General features: G+C 37.0%; 1 protein-coding gene across 1 annotated transcript in view; it reads left to right on the top strand.

The window, feature by feature from the left end:
- The first annotated feature begins 11748 nt into the window (after positions 1-11748).
- Positions 11749-20983, top strand: part of TMEM244 (transmembrane protein 244) — a 28505-nt gene continuing 19270 nt past the window's right edge. Inside the window, exon 1 of the mRNA XM_025383581.1 lies at positions 11749-11864. Within this exon, the coding sequence (XP_025239366.1) occupies positions 11832-11864 (33 nt within the window). The 5' untranslated portion in view covers positions 11749-11831. The remainder of the gene's footprint in view (positions 11865-20983) is intronic.

The raw sequence follows: 20983 nt of genomic DNA, 5'->3' as shown, positions 1-20983 counted from the left end.
CTTTATGCCATCAAGCTTTCTGTAACTAGAATAATATTTAAAGGTCTTCATAGTTAGCAAATTTATGAATTAATTTTCACTTTTAAGAGAATTGAAAATCAGTAGTGATTCTGAGATCAAGTACATGCTTAATTGTCCAAGAATCATCTATCAAATTTCTCTTAGAAAAATTTTTATGTTGAGTGTATTTGGTTCTGAGTCATTAAGTTCCTTGTTGGTTTTGTTACTATTTGACACTGAAAGGCTGCAAAGCAGTCAGTTCCAGGTCCAGCTTTTCTAGACTTTAACTGCTTTGGTGGATTTACTTCTTATCCCTCTCTGGAGACACACAGACAGGGATAAGAAGTAAGTTTTATAATCGATATCTGCAGCTTCTCTTGGGATTGGTGAGCTAGACCTGGTGAGTGAATAAATTAAGGGATTAACAAATAATAAGTGATAAACATATAAACCAATGAACAGATTTTGGTGCCTAATATATGTGCTGGGGCCTGTGTTAAGTGTTCTCACACATTATGCTCTGTGTTTCCACCCACATTACCCCTTTCTATGTATGCAGTGAGTTTTGCAGTACCTCGCATGCATTTGATCTTTCCAATTAGCCTGATATTCAGAAAAAAAGAAATCTGGACAAAGGGAGTTTGTTAGCATTTGGTATCTTCCTGACATAATTTTCTCGTGAAGAATGTAATCAGCTTTTGATTTGTGTAAAAAAAAAATCTGAGAATTACCCATTAATCGAGAGCTTCAACTTCCTCCAAGAGCCACAAGACCCCTGCTCTCCAAGGTCTTCATTCTTTTAGAGAAAATGGCACTAAACAAAAAGAAGAAAATTACTAAAGAGCAATAAGCTCTGTGCAGAGATGTAAAATAGAATGGTATGCTAGAGTCACTGGGTGGCTGTTTCAGAGGACAGATAACCTGAGATTTGAAAGAGGTGACAAAGATGAAGGGAAGGGTATCACAGGCAGAAGGAGCAGAAAGTAAAGGCCACACGAGGTGGGAAAGAGGTTGGCATACTTGGGATGCAACAAAGGCCAATAGGTGGAAGAAAAGTGTACAAAAGTGTACAATGGGCAGGAGAAGGGTGTACTTGTCAAATGAGGTCAGACAATTCAGCCATTCCAGGTAGGGAGACCTTTCTACGACAGAATAAACAATTAGAATCTTTTTTTTTTTTTTAAGCACTAAGAAGTTAATGAAGATTTTAAGCCAATGATTTGACTTATATTTTAAACTGATTCTGGCTGCTTTGTGGTAAATGAGTATTATATGGTGGCAAAAGTAAAAGCAGAGTTGTTAGAGTGGGCGCTAATCCAATGCGACTGATGTCCTTATAAGAAGAGGAAATTTGGACACATGAACAGCCACCAGGGATGTGCACACACAGAGAAAAGACCATGTGAGGACACAGAGGACTAGTAGAGTAGTATAAGGAAGGATAACGGTGGCTTGACCATGGAGATGGTAATAGAAAATGAGAGAAGCTGATATATGCAAGGTACACTTTGGAGGAAGATCCAGAGGAGCTTGATGGATTGCATGTGGTGAAGTTGTCTGCCAAACCTCAGCTCTTTTGGCTCTGTCACCTTTCTGGCCGGCACAGCTCTGTTTATACACTCATTTTACTCTTTACTGCCCTTTCCCTTCTTATTTTGTAAAACAATAAAAATTGGAAAAATGAAAACATTGGTATTAGTGATAAAAACCATGGATTTCATAAATGTGACATCTCAAGACAAAGATGGATATCATTAGGCATTCTGAAAAACACAGTTTTTGGCTTCAATTTGTTTGTCTGTTAAATAGATCTAAAGCAGTCAACAGTGTATTCAATGTTGAGGAATGAAAGAAAAGGAAAGGTTGTGTAAAATGAAGGAATGTATGGTTTCTTTAAGAAAAAGCACACTTAAAAATGTTTTTTAAATCTCTCTGGTCTGGAAATCTATCACGTTTAAGTCTGTTGTTGAACTTTTGTACACTTTTGCTATTCTACTATTCATGTTTTCACACTTTCAAATGTATACAGTCCTTTAGTAGGCACTGTATTCCACTTAAAATAAAGGACCGTATATATCTGAATGTAGCCCATGATCCATTTATTTATCTGTTAATATATGTATGGATGTGTGTGTGTGTGTGTATATGTGTGTGTGTGTATATGTGTATATATATGTATATATGAATGTGTGTCCATGTATGTGTGCATGTGTGTGTGTCTTGGGCATTTTCTACGTGCTTGCATTGTAGAAATAAACCCGGTCAGACACAATACCCGCCTTAATAGGGTTTATAGTCTAGTGGGTATAAAGATAAGTAAATAGGCAATCACAATGGAAAGTGACAAGAGCTATGATGGGCAATGTGCAAGGTGCCATAGAAACACACAGGTAGATGCACTAACTAAGGCGAATGTGTTGGGTTGGGGAAGAGTATTGGAAAACACCCTGAGGGAAGTGAGTCTCAGGCTGAGGCTCAAATTTGAGCTCTGTTTGCTATGGAGCTCATCCATAAGAACTGGTTGCCTCACTAAGGTGAGAGTGCAGTCATTCATTCATTCATTCATTCATTCATTCAGTAGCCACAACCTGGAGCAGCTTCTTTTCCCTCCGTAATAGGGCACATGCAGTAAATCTGGTAATGAGACAAAATTGCTCTTATTTTAAAAAACAGGCCCTGGAAAGAAAGACAATTGTTAAGGCCAAAGATGGAAGTGAAGATGAAGTAACCAGTGTAATAAATGAATGGCTTTTAGCCATAAAAATAGAAATCTATGATCTATTGAATTGTTTTACAACAGTTCCACTCTATGAGGCAACTGAGTTCCCTTGTGTGTTCTGTATGGAAATAAGTAAAAACAGATTGAAAAATTGATACAGCAAGTACCAGAGCCAGGAAAAATGTACTTGTAGGTGAGAGAGATCAATCACCATGTGTCTGAAGAGGTGCATAGATCTTCACTTGTGGTTTTGCTTTTGTTTTGTAGGAAAATAGTGTTTTACGGTGGCATTCACAAATTTGGAAATTCGCAGAGGTCTCTGGACTTCCTTTCTGCCAACATGAAGGCCTATCCCCTTCAGATAGACATGATATTTTCTCTAAAGAAAAACTTGTAGAAATCAAGCATCCGTATCTTGGGTCTCTTAGCATCTTCTGAGCAAACCCATCCACTTTCCCATGCTTGTTTACCCTCTCCAAGTTCTCCTTCCCTGCATATGACAGGATATTGCCAGAGGTAAGAAGTCCATGAGACTGACTTTCAACTATTTTAAATGTTATTTACACAGCTAATTTAGTTTGCCCAAGTAAAAATGTGCACACCTAACAGGATCTATAAATGACTCCCCAGTTCAGCTCAGATTTCACTTAAAAACTGCTCCTATTATTAGCTTATTAGCTGGAAGTGCTTATGATAGGTTTTATGCTCAAATGAACCTTCCTTTTGAGAAGCTAGAACCCATCTGCAAAGTAAAAAACAGTGAATTCACTTACCCAGGGTCAAGAGCAAATTTGGGGTAAGTTGAGGTTTCTGATATTCTTGCTTATGTCCATGGTATGTCTAAATTTTAGATTCCTGGATTAAAACTACAAAGATTATCATACATATCCAACCCTATAAAAGCTCTCACCATGCATTCCATTCCTCTTCTTTACCTTCCTTTTCAACTAAACACTGAAAAGTGACTATTTAGAAAATCTCTTTGTAACTACTTTCTAAGCTATTACATGAATATAGTTATTGAATAGGATCCTGTATGAATAGCATGCTAGTTTTTGATCCACCAGAAAAAAGGCATGGGAAAAATCGTTAAACTAAGATCTTTGCTAGTGCTGAACAATATTTAGTACAATAAAAACAATAGAACTGAGATTTTTTTAAAATACATGTTTTCCTCATATATCATTTTGTTTAAACCTTTTAAAAGCTTTTAAAGCAACTTGAAGCTTACTTTTACTTGCTAAAGCACCAAGATTAGTATAAACCTGGCTTTGTCTTACCTGATACTAGAAGTCCCACAAGGCCTTGCTGTAGCGTGGTCACACCCCAAGAGTGATATGATATAGACATGCTGTGTACTAAAACAAACAAAAGAGCCTAATAATGCATACACGTAAGCATCACTACGTGTTTTTCTTAAAGTGACATTTTAGTTATTGTTGTTTATTTTAGTTTCATTTAGGTTGAGGGGAAATAAAATGGCCAGCAAATGAAGCATTCTCTCCACAGCATCAGGTTGTACTTCTGCTGTATCTCTGGGCATTGAGCATTTCTTTGTAGTCTGTGAAACTAATGCCAATGTTTGATTTATATTTGTGCGTAAATGCCCTCAGCCCAATCCCTTAGAAAACTAATGCTTATCTGTGAAGCTTGGTAGTTGCTGTACAAGCAGTATTCCATGTCTTCATTAAATTATAATTAGGTGACTTTTATTTCTTTTTTTTAGTTTAGTGCAGTTTGTAAAAATGAAAAAAAAAATTGGCACAGTTTTGCATCCACCCAAGAACCTCAGATAATTTCTCAAATGCTTTTGGTTCAGTAAAATCCCAAATGCATCCTGCCAAGTGCCCTTTTCTCCATGACTTCCAAATCCATGCAAATTTCAGGGAAAATTTAATCCGTATGTTTCTGATTCATTCACTCTTAACTCATCATATTGTTGTCTTCAAAAAACAATTTTATGTCCAAGAAACCCTACGGGCATGTTTTATATATACATATATATACATATAATCTGGCTTTAGTCAAATTTTTCCCCAGTTGGAGCCTGGAAGCTGTACATTTTCAAGTATTAAGGATTGCTTGAACTTTCCCCCAACTTCATTTTAACTTCAAATCATTCTGGTAAGAGGTAAGTTCTAATCAGGATACAGAGAATGTAAAATGGCTGAACATTTCTGCCAGCAGCTGTCTTGCCAGAACCAAGGCTGATACAATGAGCTCGAGCCTGCTAAACAAAGTCAGTTTGCCCCTTAATCACCTTCCCTGCTCTGGAGTCTCAGGCGAACTCCCCTCCACTGCGTCATCCTTTAAAAAGTTAGGTTCAGGGATCTGAACCCGCCATTTTGTAAAAAGTGTAAGCTCAGACACGTCTGAGCCCTTTGGGAACAATGTAGTATCACTTTGTAACCATTATTTTTGAAGGGTTGAGGGGAGCCTTTGTATAAATGGTATAGTCTGCATCTACCACAATATTGTTTGTTTAGTTTTCCAAACATCATTTTAGGGTCATCAAATCACATAACACAGGACTTTAGTTTTCATGCAAAAAAAAAAAAAAAAAAAAAAAAGGCCAGAATACATCAAGATACTGAACACATTAACAAGTAAATAACAAATACATGTTTATGCATTGGCTTCTAGTTGAAGCAGTCTGGTTGGCATTTTCTCAAGGGAGTTATTTAAATTTTAAATGGAACAACATCTCATTTAGATTTCTACAAATATGCTAGGGCACAGAAGTAATTTATATGTACATGAAACTCTTCACTTAAGCACCTGGGTACTTGACAATAATTAAAATACAAAGTAGACTTATTAACTTTTCCTTTTAAATTTCCACCTTTTTGCATCTTTGCAGAGAGTGAGAAGAAATTTCTAGAGTAGATTGTCAAGTACCTAGTCTTTTTTCCCAATATCACATAATGCCTGATTGCAATTCCCTCCTGGTTCTCTTTCTGTTGCATTCTTCAAAAGCTATGCTCTGATCTTCCCTTATACACTCACTGTCTATTTTCAGAATGTTTTTATTTCTTAAACTTTCAGCCCCTTTTACTCCCAACTGCCAGAGAATAAACATTCATTTCACTTCAATATGAGCATATAATTAAGGAAACAGTTGATGGAAGGTATCAAAATCATAGAAAGTGCTGTAAGTCAGAAATTTCCGCGACAAAATTTCAACAACAGCCTGGGTATAGATACTTCTCATACTTATGTCGTTGGCCCAGACCTCCATCCTCACCTTCAACCATCATGAATTGTCTTAGAGGACATAATTTAAATAAGTGCTTCTCAAAATATGGTACTCAGAAGTGCAAACACTAGGTCCACCCAAGACCTATTGAATTAGAAACTCTGGTTTGAGGCCCTTCTATCTGTATTGTAACAAGTCCTCCAAGTGATTCTGATGCCCACTGATGTATGAACTGACCCTGAAAGTTAATGTGTTGAATCCCACAGTTTGCTTTTCATTGCCTGTTTTCATAACCTATTCTTATCAATAGCATTGTAATCCCCTTAATTTATTGGCATTAAAATCTTGACTTTATTTTTGTTCTTCTTTGTTCCCCCTTCCTCAGTTTCTCATCAAGAAGGCTGTTATTTCCAAGGTGTTCTCAAAAATCTAACTATTCTCAATTATTCTAAGCCCCAAAATCAAACTTCAAGCCTTTTCAATAAGCCAATATATACTCACTTTGTCGTCTCTTCTCCTATATTGCTGTTAAAATAATTTTTCACATCTGCTGATTTTGTCTTTCATGCTGCTGCTCAAGAACAGTGCTGTTTTATTTTGAACCAAAATACAACGCTCCTTTTGTCCTTTGAGGCCTTCACCAATCAACATTCCACCCCTGCATTAGTCTTATTTCTCATTCTCTAGCAAAGCAGATCTCATTGCCTTGTTCTCACTTCCTTTGTACTTTATATTTCTCTTATCTGAATGCCCCCTCTCTCCTTCTCTCCACTCTATTTTATTTTCCTATTGAAGATACAACTCATATTCTTTGAATTAGGGCTCTAACTTCATCTTTCGTATTTATTTTTACTGTGTGATCACTGCATTGAATTGCTCTAACTTGTATGTTTCTTTCCCAATGTGAATTCAAGTTGATACAATGTATATCTCCAGATCTTTTCTATATCCTCTTAAAGATGATCCTTTATTCCGTACTACCTATGATAAGATGCAGCACATAGTCAACTGGCTTAAAAGTAAGTAAAATGAGATACCAAAACTCAAGTGTCCACATTTGCAGTCATTGGTAAACCTGGTTTAGGTTTATGGAAGGCAGCATGGAGACTACTATCTATCTAATAACAGTTTGAATATTCATAACTAGTCATCCATGCCAACTCTTTTATGACGCCGTGCCATTCCTTACCATACGGGGCACTCCTCCTTATTGTGCCTTTATCTTTCAAGACACAATTTACTATTCAACAAATATGAAGCAGTGAAATCAGTGTGTGTTCGTGTGTATACATGTATCTTTGCCTTAACATGGGCCTAAACCTAAATTCCATGAAGGCTGTAAACAGAAAAAAAATTACCCCACTTTTGACCATTATTTTCATGGCTCCCTGAAATAAAATAGAGTCTGTTTATTCTTAATGTTTTTATGATTTAGTGATATCCTATAGAATAATTCAATTTCACAAAGGCAGTGAACAATAGATGTGGTAGAAGGGCCTGAAGGGAAGAAATGGGTTAGAGAGAATCAGTAAAACTAAAAATATAACACCATCAGACTTCCAAAGCAAAGCCAGCTATAATGGAGCAGAAAGCATCAGGGGAAATCTCTTATTTCCTTCTGGCACTGAGGGCAAAGAAATTTTACTTTTTAATTTCTTGGGGACAAATTGACTTTGTCAACACAGCATTTTTATTTTTACCACATCATTTAAAATTGTATTTACAGTTTTAAAAGAAAAACTTTAGAAAAATTAAATTTAGCAGAGTTTATTTGAGGAAAGAATTATTCATCTATTGGGCAGCCCTCAGAACCAGGAGAGGTTCAGAGAGCTCCACTCAACATGGGGAGGCAGTATTAGGAAAAGGAAATTACATACAGAAACAGCTTGATTGGCTACAGTTCAGTATTTGCCTGATATAGACACTCTCTGATTGGTTGACAGTCTGTGATTGGCCAAAGCTCAGCTGCTGTGATTGGCTGAGGCTCAGCAACTCCTTATAAGAATATGCTCTTACGTTAGGCTGCAGTCTGTTATGTGCAGAGGCTGCTTTAGGCCAAATTTAATTTAATTTAGCAAGAGTTCTATTATCAATGCCAATCTGTAGATTCTTATAATTAAATCTGTATTTGTCTAGTACTCCTTTTGTGAATCCAAAAATCTAAAAATCCGTGGAAACTATTTTTATTATCCTTGGGTGACAGAATATTACCAGACCTTAATGAATTTGGTGATGAAACCAAATTGACAAAATTATTTAATTTTCATTTATCCCACTTCTGGCAAATATTTATACATTTTGCTGCTCAAACAATGTTTGGATACAGAGGGAGGTTCTGGACTACTTGGACATGTGATATACTATATGGATCCTATTATTTGACTAAAATTCAAAATTTTCTGAAACTGGAAGCCTATCTGGCCCTAACGATTTGCAATTAGTAATTGTGGATCTGAGCTCATTTTCTCTTTTGATTTTATCAAGGAGAAATTCTAAATTATGTGCCACAATCTTGAAAATATTTCTTTAGTACCTTGAAGTTTTTGAATGCCTCTATCATGAAGGAAGTAGCTGAGTCAGATTTTTAACAAACAAAGGAGAACTCTGGATACAAATTACACAAAAGGACTGAAAATAATTTAAAACATGATGAAATATGAAGGAGCACAATTCAGAACTCAAGAATGTGAAGAGTTGTATATATTTTATTCTTTATCATAAGTATGTGCTGAATGAATATATGTATACACTATATATATGCACACACATATACATATAAAATGTACACATGTAAATATTTCATCAGTCTAATGACAGACTTGGAAATCAGAATTGTAGTTGCTGAATGTGTATGCGTATGCCTCATGCCTTTTTCTCACAATAGATCACAGTAGCAATTCAATAAATGATGCTTAAATCCAGTGTGGTGACTCTGATGAAAAAAAAAAAAAGATGCTTATTATAGATGTAAATACCCATACACACATAATCTCTACCCATCAGACTACTGGCCTTCAAATTTTTTTCCAATGTAATTATAGAAAATTAGTACTTTTCAGTATTTTATCCAGTAGAGTTGCTGGAGTATTGGTTCCCAATGTATGGTGCCAACTTCCTGAGCGATAGTTTTTGGGTGGTTATTATTTACCTGAGTAATTCAGAAGGCATCTGAGTTGTACACAAAGCAGCCTGTGTTGGGAGTAGAGTGAGTCAGGCACAAGTCCTCTGCTTTATGCTGTGCTCTGACTCCCAGGAAGTTCCACTTTTTTTTTTTTTTTAATTTTTGTATTTTGTTTGTTTGCTTGTTTTTTGAGACGGAATCCCTCATTGTCACCAGGGCTGGAGTACAATGGCGTGATCTTGGCTCACTGCAACCTCTGCCTTCCGGTTTAAATGATTCTCCTGCCTAAGCCTCCCGAGGAGCTGGGATTACAGGCGCCCGCCACCACGCCCAGCTAATTATTTTGTATTTTTAGTACAGACAGCATTTCACTATGTTGGCCAGGCTGGTCTTGAACTCCTGACCTTGTGATCCACCAACCTCGGCCTCCCAAAGTGGGAGGATTACAGGCATGAGCCACCGCCCTCTGGCCTCCACCTGCCCTCTTTAAGGAGAAAGTCTGGGTCATCACTGTTACAAACAGGGCAGGGCATGGGATTTGGACAATCAGCATTTACTTAGGGTCCACCATGTGCTGAGATCTGAAGACGACACTGGGAGCTGTTTCAGTGTTACTAGCAGACAGAAAAGTCTTTTTCTGCAAGAACTCACAATATAAGCAGAGAACAGGGCAACCCCATATTAAAGGAATTATCTAAGGTATATGAATAAAAGAGCATTGATAGTGTTATTAATATACATTATGAATGTCAAATTCAATAACATACTCAGATGAAAACTATCAAGGCCTGGACTTGCTGAAGGCACTCTTTTCACCTTTGCTTTTGGTATGCAGGTAGGTATTGCAGAATCTTCTCTTTATAGAGGTTAAGGAGATGCTGTAACGGATAAAGGATTACAGGGCACAGCTAAGTTCCCATCTAAAGTTGGTGCCACAGCAAAGGAATCAATCAACAAAGTGAAGACACCAACCTGCAGAATGGGAAAAAAGTACTCAAACACTACCCATCTGACAAGGGGCTAACAACCAGAATATATAAGGAGCTCAAACAACTCTACAGGAAAAAATCTAATAATATGATTTTAAAATGCTCAAACTATCTGATAGACATTTATCAGAAGACATACAAATGGCAAACGGGTATGTGAGAACTGCTCAACATCACTGATCATCAGAGAAATGCAAATTAAAACTACAAAGTAATATGACTTCACCCCAGTTAAAATGGCTTTTATCCCAAAACAGGCAATAACAAGTGCTGGTGAGGAGGTGAAGAAAAGGAAACCCTCATATACTGTTGGTGGGAATGTAAATTAGTACAGCCACTATGGAGAACAGTTTGGAAGTTCCTCAAAGGAGCAAAAATAGGACTGCCATATGATCCAGCAATCCCACTGTTGAGTATATACCCCAAAGAATGGAAATCAGTCTATCGAAGAGGTATCTGCATGTCCATGTATATTGCAGCATGTTTCACAATATCCTAGATTAAGAAACAACATAAGTGTCCATCAACAGACAAGTGGATAAAGAAATGTGGTACAGGTGCAGAATAGAATTCAGTCAACGGAAAGAATGAGATCCTGTCATTTGCAACAATATGGATGGAACTGGAGGTCCTTATGTTAAGTGAAATAAATCAGGCACAGAAAGACAAATTTCGTATGTCCCCACTTATTTGCGGGAGCTAAAATGGAAAACAATTGAACTCATGGAGATGGAAAGCAGAAGAATGGTTACCAGAGGCTGGGAAGGGCAGTGGGAGGAAAGGGGGAGTGTGGGGATGGTTAATGCATACAAAAAAGAGTTAGAGAGAATGTATAAGATCTAGTATTTGATAGCACAACAGAGTGACTATAGTCAATAATAATTTAATTGTACATTTGAAAATAACTAAAAGGGTACAATTGGATTGTTTGTAACACAAAGGATAAATGCTTGAAGTGATGGAAATCCCACTGACCTTGATGCGATCATTACATATTCAATGCCTATGTCAAAATATATCATATACCCCATAAATACTATGGGTATATTACTGTATTACTATGTAATCACAGCAATTAAAAATAAAAATAAAAATAATAATAGAGTTAGTGCCAGTAAAAAGATGAGAGAATGGATTGTAAATGAAGGGTTGGTTCTGGAGCCTCAGGACTCAGAGAGACACAGAGCTCCAATACTGCCTCCTGGCAGTTTCTGGAAAACATTCCACCACTGTACTGTGGCCATTATTTTAGAGTATGGGAATCCTTTTGTTTCCTAACAAAAAGTCATAATTTTTACATTTCTTTGTCATGATGTGAAAGGAACTGATGATTTCTTTCTCAGAACTCTGTGGCCCTTGTGAGTGAAACAGAGAGGACAGGCCATGCTTCAACATGAATGCAGCAGCATCCTTTGGAAACAATCTCAAGACCTAACTGAAAACCAATGTTTCTAATTTAAGTATGAGACAGTAATTACTCATACAGCCAGAGAGGATTCCAAGTCCCTGCCTATTTGCAGCACTATCTAAAAACAATCAACTCATCTTTCAAATCTGACCAAACTACAAATGGTATGAGAACTCCGTCGTTTAATAAGGATGTTCATTTTGGCACTCAGCAGCTTCCGCATGGCTCGCAGATGGCATCTGTCTCGTTTTGCGTAATCCAATCATCCTGCACTACTGCGTCTCACACTTAGTCTCCAGGAGTAATTGAAAAGCTCACGGTGACAATTGTGTCTTCTTCCAGATGTCATCGCTATAAGGAGTGGGGCTTTCATCACCTCCTTGACGTAGGATGTGTACATGGCTCTCCAGGTCAGAGTTGCTCCAAGCAAGGTAAAGAGAAATTACTTCTTTGCATTGCCTTTCAGTGGCTGCCTAGCACTGGTGTAAATGAATATGTTCTATAAATGGCCTCTCTGTCAGTGGGCAACTTGTTTCACTTTTGGCTGGGTACCATACAGAAAACATTCTGCTGCACGGCTTGTATCTTGTGGTAATAGGGCAATATAAAGGCACCCATGCCCAAGAAAGGATTCTAAAACATGTAAATAGTGGCTGTTTAGAAGGCACCATTTTATTCAGAGGTGAGCTCTCTGGTGTTAACACCTGCACGTCTGCTATCGTTTTCTGAAATCATGACAGTTTGTTCTCAATCTTTTTTTCTTTCTTTCTTTTTTTTTTTTTTTTTACAGGGAGTGGTTTTTATTTTTGTAACTTCTAAAGGGTGTGCAAAATTTTAAAGGCAAAGTATTGAAACATTTCAAGCTGTAGGTTTGTTAGTTTCTTTTTCCCCCCCGAGGCTAGTGTTAATAGTTGTGTTTTACTTCAGTGTAAAAATACCCCTTAAAAAAAAAAATCAAAGAATCTAAAACAAGGAAATATGCAAAGCCTCAAAGCAGCTGTGTAAATTCACACAGGCTTTAGGCCTATAACGAGCCAGGCTGAAGGGAATGATAGTGGAAATCAGATTTTTACTTAAAAATTAAATTACAATTACGAATGAGTGCTACATTCATTTTAGTAAAATATCAGCACCGTGTGTATTTCCTCAAGCTTTTTCTTTACACTGCCATCATTACCACATATGTCATCAGTGAGTAATGTTGAGCATGACAACAGCTAAGAAAAATTTTCAAGGTCAGTAAAAACATTATTTCAGGAAAAATATTTATTAAAAACTTATTTTTAAGGGGTTTTTAAACTTCATAATTTATGTATAGATTTGGGATTGAACTAGCAATAATAACTTCTGCTGAAGAGATAAAAATTAAAAGATAAAATCCTTTCTCTTAAGTAGCTTACACAAAGAATGGGGGTTCTATATTTAGTCGGGGCTTACACACACACACACACACACACACACACACACACACTGCAGGGAAAATATCCAGATAGTTGCTGCAGTTCCTCACTATCTTAGAATTATCTGAGCTTCATGTGTAGAATTACAGCCTTAGAACATTAGAATAATAGTGAACATGTTTGAAATAGACAGGTTGTTGACTATCTGGACTCTCATAATACATCCCTATAAGTTATGAGTTAACTCTTCTTTTAAGTGCTTGTTCACTGTCAGTATTATCAGCACAATAATTACCGATATGCTCATAAATTAATAGTAATAGCAAAAGTGACCATCTAGAGATAACTCGAATACTCGACAAACATTTACTGAGTGCATGCAATGTGCCAGGCATTGGGCTAATTAAATCCCCCCTATCTCTACACTTTAAACGAGAGAATAGCTGACTCAAGGGAAAGAGTCATGGCCAAAGGCCTTTTAACTAATTTGCTGTCTGGGAAAATAGCACAAGAACTGGGAAGAAAGCCCAAGTATGAGGACTGCTAAATTGTTCAGAATACAATGTATTCTACTCCTGTAGACGACATGTTTCCTAACTATGTTAAACTAATGTAAACTTTCCTCTGTAAAACAAATGTTGTAAAAATCTCAGAAGCACAACACATGCCTGCATATCCTCAGGGCTGTTCACCTGAACTGGAGAATTTCATTCATTCAGGCAATTTCAGAGGGAACTACTTATCAGTAGGATGGATCCTTTGCTGTGATTCTACAGGTGAGAGAGTCATATCTCATGATTTCTCCAGGAATTGTCCAGAGAACTACAATGCAGGCTTTCCCATGGGGAGAAGAAAGCGAGAAAGTATTATCTATTGAGCACATACAGTACTTAATGTTAAGAATTGTACACGTGTTTGGAATACAAATCCCTTATGAAACTTTACCTATAGATGAGTAGAACGAAACTCAGAAAGTAAGCAGCCAATGTCACACATACATCTCCCCCGCTGATTCAGATCACCGGGGGAGAAACTCCAGCATATCTGACTTAGAGTCCACATACTTTATTAATAGACTATGGTTCCGGCCAGGTGCGGTGGCTCATGCCTGTAATCCCAGCACTTTGGGAGGCCAAGCCAGAGAGATCACTTTAGGTCAGGAGTTCAATACCAGCCTGGTCAACATGGTGAAACCCCATCTCTACTAAAAATACAAAAATTACCTGGCTGTGGTGGTGCACACCTGTAGTCCCAGCTACTCAGGGAGGCTGAGGCAAGAGAATCCCTTGAAGCCAGAGGCAGAGGTTACAGTGAGCTGAGATTGTGTCATTGTACTCCAGCCTGGGTGACAGAGCAAGACTCTGTTTCAAAAAGAAAAAAAAGACTATGGTTCCTACTATAGTGTATATAACATATATATAAAATATATGTTAGAGATACTATTCCATTCAATCAGATCAGAACAAATGAAAGAGCCATGATAATTAAAATAGAAGTTAAACTATCTCTATTTACAGTTGATATCATAGTATATATGGAAAATCCAAAACAACAATGAAAACACTAGCACAATTTTAAAAATCAGTAAGGTAATAGACTATTAAAATACAAAAATCAGAAACTTTTCTATAAACAAACAATAGCTAGTTAGATAATGTAACAGAAGAGGAAACTTCAGTTGTATTAGTAGCAAAAAGAATTTATTTAACCATAAGCTTAACAGGAAGTGTGTAAAATCTATATGAGAAAAAAATTAACATACTCCTGAAAAATACAAAAGTGGACTTGAATAAGTTTGGAAATTTTTCTTGTTTTTGAATGGTACTCGTAAACATAATAAAGCTATCATTTATTCCCATCTTAATAAGTTTGGCATAATCTCAATAAAAATAACAAAGTTGTTTTTATGGAGCTAGTCAAGTAGATTTTGAAGTTTATATGAAAAAATAAAAATAGTTATGAGAACCCTAAAGAAAAGAGAAAGGAGAGGTGACTAGCCTTACTAGATATTTTTTAAGCAGTTTTATTGAGGAATAAATTAATATACAAAAAGTGTACTTATTTAATGTATACAAGTTTATACATTTGAACATTTGCAACACCTGTGAGACCATCACCATAATTAAGATAATAGACATATTTATCACCTCCACAAGTTTCCTTGTAAACGTTATAAAGTTTCCTTGGATGGTTTCCTGTGTGTGCATGCGTGTGTGGTAAGAACAATTAATGCAAGCTCTATCCTTTTAACAAATGCCTTGCCAGATATTAAAACACACTATAAAGCTTCTATAATTAAAACAGTGTGGTATTGATTCATGAGTAGATAGTTCAACGGAGGCGAATAGAAAGTTCACAAATAGACAAACGTGTATATGAAAATGTAGTAATGAAAAAGACAATATCCCATTGGAATGTCATAAAGCAAGGAAGTATAAAAATGATGGGGATATGTAAAAAGAACACAGGTGGTATCTGGTAGGTGCTCAAATTGATCGAACTTGGGATAATTTGAGCATCAACAGGAATCATGATGTTAATTAATTATGGCACACAGAAAACAAAAAAGATCATAAGTTATCAAAAATAAATGAATAAATAATAAATACATAAATTAATATGTAAGTTCAAGGGTAAGAAAGGAAATCTCTTCATGGAAGAATACTGAAATGCAGAAGAAAAAATAAAATAATAAAACCATCGATTTATAATACCAATATAAATAATTGATTCAGACAAGATATGTTGATGAATGGCTAAAAAGTTTTGGGGGAACCGGGTATTTATATAGTCTCAAGTGTCACCCCACAGATTACTTATTAATTACAAATGATGAACAGTGCAGTGAAAATAGATCTAGTAGATATCACCTTTACCAAGTGATCAAACTGACCATCAGTAATAATGAAAGTCATATTTTACATCTTCTCATAAGATACAATGGGAAATGCACAATATTACCTTTGTAGAATTCTTCCCCAAAGAATCTGATCATGAGGAAACCATCAGACAAATTCAGAGTAGGTTACTAAAGAGACATGACAACCAAATGTAACATGTGAAAATATGATTGATTCCAGAATTCTCAGATTTTGAGAACAATCGAGGAAATCTGAATATAAACTCTATATCAATAATATTTTATATCTTATATATATATATAAGATATATATTATTGTGTGTAGTAATAGTTTTGAATTATAGGAGAATGTCCTTTTTCCTGCCTGTGAGAATTTGGGAAAAATACTTACTAAGTTCTTTGGAAATTTTGTCTTCACTTTCTGTCATTGAGAAATAAATGTATTATAATGTCACATTAGCTTGACACTATATCCCACCGTCTTTAGCAAGGCTGTCTAGAACAGTATGCATTTCATCCACCAGAACAAGTAATTCATTTTTTAAAAAAGAAAAATATCTTCACTAACTTGATAGAACAATAGTGTCTATGAAGTTTGGGTATGTGTTTCTTTATTGTTAGTGAAGTAAAATATTACATTTGCTCGTTTTAATTGGAAATTTGTCTCTTGCCCATTTTGCTCAGGAATCCAGACCTGTGGCTGTCCCATGTGGAAATCCTCCCTGAGGGGAAACTCTAGGACAGGTCTAGGTTTCTGTTTGTCACCTAGACCAGTTCCTATATCCTCAGTAGTTATTTCCATTGTAATCACCTGAGAGGTTTGTTAAAATGCAGTTACCAGCGTTAAGAATAATAACCTTTGTGAACCGCTTAAAGGCCATGTATGTGGGCAGATGTTGAATATGAAGAGTCTGGACCATTGTGATTGTTCCTAGGAGCCTAGATCTTCATGAAACCTAGCTTATCTCTTTTCTGTGAGGTAGCTTTGCAATTACTTTTAGCAATTATGGATGCTTCTTGACTTACAATGGGATTACGTCCCAATAAACCTGTTGTAAAGTTGAAACATTGTTAAATTGAACCATTGTAAGTCAGGGACCAGCTGTAATCAGAACCGCAAAGCTTTTTGTTCTGACCAGGATTCAATAAATTTTATATACAATTGTATATACAATTGTAACTCTTTAAGTGAGTAGCTTTGTGAAAATCACTTAATTTCTCTAGGCCTCTGTTTTTTCATCTATAAAGAGGTGACTATAATCCTAACTCACATGTTTAATCAGATGAGTGAGCTCATCTAGACAAGTACACAGTAAAGAGTCATATAAATGTTGGGTATACTTGCTTGTTCTAATTATTTTCTGTGTGATTATTTTGTCTCTTCTTACCTCTTCCTTTTTATCCCCAGGAAGTCTGAAACAGTTTTGGGCAGAATGTCAACACCTGATAATTATCTCCTGATTGGTGACTCTCTCACTGTACAGCAAAGATTGCTTTTATCTGGGGTACTGTTCAGTGTGGCCTGGACTCTGACCAATCGTAACTGGTTCTACTTAAATAGCCAGAATGTCTGTAGAGCCATCCTTCTATTAATTCTAAAACTGTAACAAATCATCCAACAACTTATATTCTTTGAATACCTAATGTGTGTCAGGAACCACACCAGACACTACACATATATTAGTGAGCCAAATGGACACATCTCTTCCTCCCAGTCCCTTCTTAAATAAAATGAGGTAAGTAGCATAGAAAAAGTAGACCCTGTATCTTTTAGCAATTACTTGCAGAACCATAAAATAATATCTAGAAGACATCCCACTAGGGTGTTATTAAACGCAACAACAAGAAAAACTCGAGAGCTAAATGAAGAGAGGTGGCTCTCAGCTCCAGGAGAGTGGAATGAATGTGAGCTTTTCCTTTTTGAATTATGCCCCATCGAGCCAGCGTAGAAATTGGCAAGGCAGTTAAGTGAGTTACACTGCTGAAGTACTCAGCTCCACTTAAGCTCTGAATCCTTAGGGATGCCACCTGCACATACTCATATTCTATCCAGGTTCCAGCCTAGCCCTAGCAAAGATAGTGCTCATGGTTTTGGGAGATTCTAAGTGTGCAAATCAATAGCACTTTCCTCTATCCTTTTTTACATAGGTATAGCCGTTTCTTAATTTCAACTTATTAAAACTGCTTTAGTCTTTAGGGCAGTAGAAGGAAGGCTGGTATCAAAATATTTTGATCGAAAAAGATGACAAAGATGTAAAGACCAGTTGTAGCAGACCATTTTCTGAAAGCAACTTGTAAAAACATTCATTACATCATAAATGTGCACATTTTGCAGACTGGTGCACATTTATTTCATTTTCAGAATAGGATTGTAAAACAAAAAAAAAAGGTGGAAGCTTTTTAATAAAGAAATTGCAGTTATAATGATCTGTGTTTGAATATTATAAATCTTCAGACTAATGAGGGCTTTTTTGGGAGAAAAGAGAGTGTTAGGGAGCATACAGTAGAGACTAAGAAGGCAGGGGAACTTCTTGGAGGAAGTGAGGTATCAGTTTAGACCTGAAAAGATGAGTGGGAGTTAGTTTTCCAAAGAGAGGAGTTATTAATTCTAGATAGGGGGAACAGCATTGAACTTTTCCAGATATAGGAAGTACTTAAGAATGGCTGGAGCACCAAAGAGGAGAGTGAACACAAAGGAAATAACAGGACCCACGGGTGACTTTCTTATATGCACAAGATAATATTGTGAAATGTTCTTGTGTTTTCCTTTTCTACCAGTTCCTCCATTGGAGGTGATGTTGTGCCGGAGAATTAGATTTGGTGTAGTGGGAAAGCAATGAAGAGGAACCGTCAATGCTGTGGGTGCTCGTTTGTTTTTTCAACTTCCAAAATGAGCTCCATCAATAGACCGGAAAGAAAATTCCAGAGGGAGCTTGAATAGGCTCTGCAGGGATCTGCCTGAGGAGCACCAGATCTTGAGGGAGATGGTGAGGAGGTGGCTGGGGGAGAGGCTGAGACTGGATTGCAGGTTGTGGGGCTTGTGTGGAGAAGAGCTGGAGAAGGCAGGAGAAGGCTACCTAGAACGGTTTGTGGCTGGCGCCAGGGCGCTAAAAGGAAGGTGAGGCACTGTTTGCAGACAAACCCCTCGTAGAGCCCTGTTAACCTGCTGTTACTGGGGGAAGGTGTGTTTCTCCTTGCCAGTGGGCATAGCTACCTGCCTCTTCATTGCCCTTGTATAGTCCAGCAGAACAACACGCCCTCTGGTCCCTGGGACTTTGCTGAGTCCATGGACTTGCTCAGTGACCCTTTTCTCTTCATGCCAGCCCCATCTCAATGGGCCAGAGTACTTGTAAACCCCCTGAAACCGTATGTCCTTGACCCCAGAGGAACAAACAAGGCGAAGTGCCAGCTTCTGTGCTCCAGTGATAAAGACGGATCATACTTGCTGTCTGGCAGTGTTGTTGTGAGGATTAAAGGAGATAAGGTTTGCAAAGTGGCTAGCTTAGCGTCTCGCACATACAGGTATTAAGCAAAGGTTACCCCTTACCGCATCCCTCAGGATGTTCCTCAAAATTGTATTAATCAAAGCATGCTTTAAATGTTGTGAAGATGCTCACTGGTTGAATAAATTTATTGAAAAAAGGTATTACCAAAAAAGTAAACATATGCAAATTTAAATAAAATGGTATAATGAATCCCATTTATCCCTCACCTAGCTTCAAAATTATCAACTCCTATTCAATCTTGTTTCATCTTCATTTCCAGCTATTCTCTTATCTTTTTATTTGGAAACTAAGCCAGACATCATATTATTTCAACTGCAAACATGTCCTTATGCATCTCCAAAGACAACGACTTAGAAAAAAACACCATACCATTATCTTGCCTTAAAAACGTAACAATAATTTTTTAACATTATTAAATATCCAGTCAAGTTTAAATAGCCAAATGTCTCATAAATGTCTTAATTTTTAAAAGTTTATTTGATTCAGGATCCAAATATATTTAAAAACATAATAAAAAGTTTGGCAGTAGCCAAATATCTAGACAGCTACAAATTCTGAATCTCACATATTGGCTTTTCCTAGAGTGCAGCAATAATATTGTATCATAATAAAATAATGCTCCCTCATTTGGACCGCATTATTAAGTGCTTTTACTTTGTTAATTCAATACAATTATTTATCCTGATCTCAACTTGGCCACTAAATAAAGGTGTGTCCTTGGGCTATTCACTCAACTTGTCTGAGTCACAGTTTTCATACTTTTAAAAACAGAGTGTTGAACTAAAATTGATTATTCATGCCAGGTGCAGTGACTCATACCTGCAATCCCAGCACTTTGGGAGGCTAAGGCAGGCAGATCACTTGAAGTCAGCAGTTTGAGACCACCCTGGCCAACATGGTGAAACCCCGTCTCTAGATAAAAATACAAAAAATTTGCTGGGCGTGGTGGTGGACGCCTGTAATCCCAGCTACTTGGGAGGCTGAGGCAGGAGAATTGCTTGAGCCTGGGAGGTGGAGGTTGCAGTGAGCCAAGATCATGCCACGGCACTCCAGCCTAGGTGACAAAACAAGACTCCTTCTCTAAATAAATAAATAAAGATTATTCAGCATGCTTTCATTGTGAACTTCTGGGTGGGGGCAGGACAGCACAGGGTTGAGAGGAAACATCCAGCAGATCTGGCCTGGAGCCCTGCCACATGTAGGCCACATGAGCTGGGATTAGTTCCTTAATCTCTCTTTGTCTCGGTTTCCAAGTCTGTGAAATGCAAATGAAAGACAACCAAACCCAGAAAGTTTTTCCTGTATGCATATAGTGGTGGGGTACAGGGAAGGGTGAATACAGTGAGAAAATATGAGTACAGTGATTGTCACGTAGGAATCCTCAATAAATAGTCAATATAGTTAGGCTATCAACTGGGGCCGGGGATGAGGAGATGAGGCTGGAGGACAGGCAGAGGTGAGAACTATCTTGTCCACTGTCCACACATGGCAATTTAGTACTTGAAATGTGGCTAGTCTGAATTGAGATGTCTTGTAAATAAATTACCTTTTGTACTTCTAAGACGTAGTATGAACAAACAACATAAAATATCTCTATTTTTAATATTCATTTATGTCAAAATCATAATATCTTGGATATGCTGTGTTAAATAAATATTATTAAAATTAATTTTACCATATCAAAATTTTTATAAATGTGGCTATTAAAAAATTTAAAATTTCATATGTGGCTTGCATTGTATTTCTGCTGGACAGCACTGGGTTAGATTATGGATTACCATTCC

This window comes from Theropithecus gelada, chromosome 4, assembly GCF_003255815.1.
Source record: "Theropithecus gelada isolate Dixy chromosome 4, Tgel_1.0, whole genome shotgun sequence".
NCBI lineage: Eukaryota > Metazoa > Chordata > Mammalia > Primates > Cercopithecidae > Theropithecus > Theropithecus gelada.
The sequence above is the reverse complement of the archived record's forward strand: the minus strand, read 5'-3'. Positions and strand labels throughout refer to the sequence as shown.